The sequence below is a fragment of the Otolemur garnettii genome, unplaced genomic scaffold, assembly GCF_000181295.1.
Source record: "Otolemur garnettii isolate 467f Iridium unplaced genomic scaffold, OtoGar3 scaffold00022, whole genome shotgun sequence".
NCBI classification, from domain to species: Eukaryota; Metazoa; Chordata; class Mammalia; order Primates; family Galagidae; genus Otolemur; species Otolemur garnettii.
The window spans coordinates 2,494,273-2,495,660 of NW_003852417.1; the positions used below are offsets into that span (position 1 = coordinate 2,494,273).

General features: G+C 35.2%; 1 protein-coding gene across 1 annotated transcript in view; it reads left to right on the forward strand.

The window, feature by feature from the left end:
- TAF1B (TATA-box binding protein associated factor, RNA polymerase I subunit B) overlaps positions 1 to 1,388 on the forward strand; it is an 87,178-nt gene that overhangs the window by 5,280 nt on the left and 80,510 nt on the right. Inside the window, exon 3 of the mRNA XM_023511808.1 lies at positions 106 to 193. Within this exon, the coding sequence (XP_023367576.1) occupies positions 106 to 193 (88 nt within the window). The remainder of the gene's footprint in view (positions 1 to 105; positions 194 to 1,388) is intronic.

Consider the following 1,388-nt stretch of genomic DNA (forward strand, 5'->3'; position numbering starts at 1 on the left):
CTGGCAGTCACATGTTGGTTCATTATATTTCCCAAAGCATGTTTGAAAATATGCTTAAGGGGATATAAAACTATCTTTTTAATGGTCTGTTTCTTTTTTCTACAGAGATCTAAGGAAGTTATAAACACTGAAGCTATTCCTAATTCCCAGATAAAAGCCATCAACCGGGGACTTAAAAGAAAAAAACAGCTTGGTAAGCTCTTTCTTCATATGTGCTGAATGTTCTTTATTCACATCTTTTACCTTCATGATGTGGAGACATGGGATGGAATTTTAAACAGATTCTAGAGGAAATTCCAGGTTTTAAAGCAAATAATACAAAATGAAATTAAAGTGGGAAACTATTGATGGTAGAATGAGAAGCAAATATCTTTTATTATCCTGATTACTGTCAATGAGCTGCTGCTTTTCCAGTGGAGCAACTATTGTGCAAAAAATAGCAAAGGAAGCATATGTTCTTTAAATTGGCATATGTTCTTCTTTTCCATATTTATCATATATTGGGATTATGATTTTCTGGGCTTTTGTAGAAAAATGCTTATTTCATGAAATAATTTAGCTGACAAATTATCTTAAGCAGTATATTCAACTTTCAGAAGTCTGTTTCTCACATTGATTTTTGAACATACTCTTTAAAATAGGGGAAATTTTCTTAAAATAGCCTCAGCATGGATGTACTTTGAAGGGTGATATATTTCATTAATCCAATGAGTACATATAATTAACCACTATCCTGAGAAATCTGAGGTAAAGTATAACTGATGCTTTTTCTTTTTGTGACTGACTCTGTAGGATCAGATTCTCAGATTTGAAACTATGACAATGGTAGACTCTTCTACATTAGGTAGCTTTAAGGGTACAAACACTTGAAATATATGCATGTATATTAATGAAATATTTATGTGAAGTATATTGACATTCTTAGATGAACAACAGAGAGAATGCCTAAGTGCTAAGTCATGTTCCTACTTAACCTTTTTTTTTAAAAGACAAAGTCTCATTTTGTCGCCCTTGGTAGAGTGCTGTGACATCACAACTCATAGCAACCTCCAGCACTTGGGCTTAAGTGATTCTCTTGCCTCAGCCTCCTGAGTAGCTGGGACTACAGGTGGCCGCCACAATGCCCAGCTATTTTTTTTTGGTGGTGGTTGCAATTTGGCTGGGGCCAGGTTCAAACCCACCACCCTTGATATATGGGGCCACGCCCTACTCACTGAGCCACGGGTGCCGCCCCCTACTTAACCTTTAATAATGACTTTTAATTGGGCTAAAACCTGATGAATTTTCATTAAATTTTATCAGAGTAAAACTTTGTTAATTCTGACTTAACATATTTATTTATTTATTGGGGAGACAAAAGTCTCTCTATGTCATCCTTGGTAGAATCC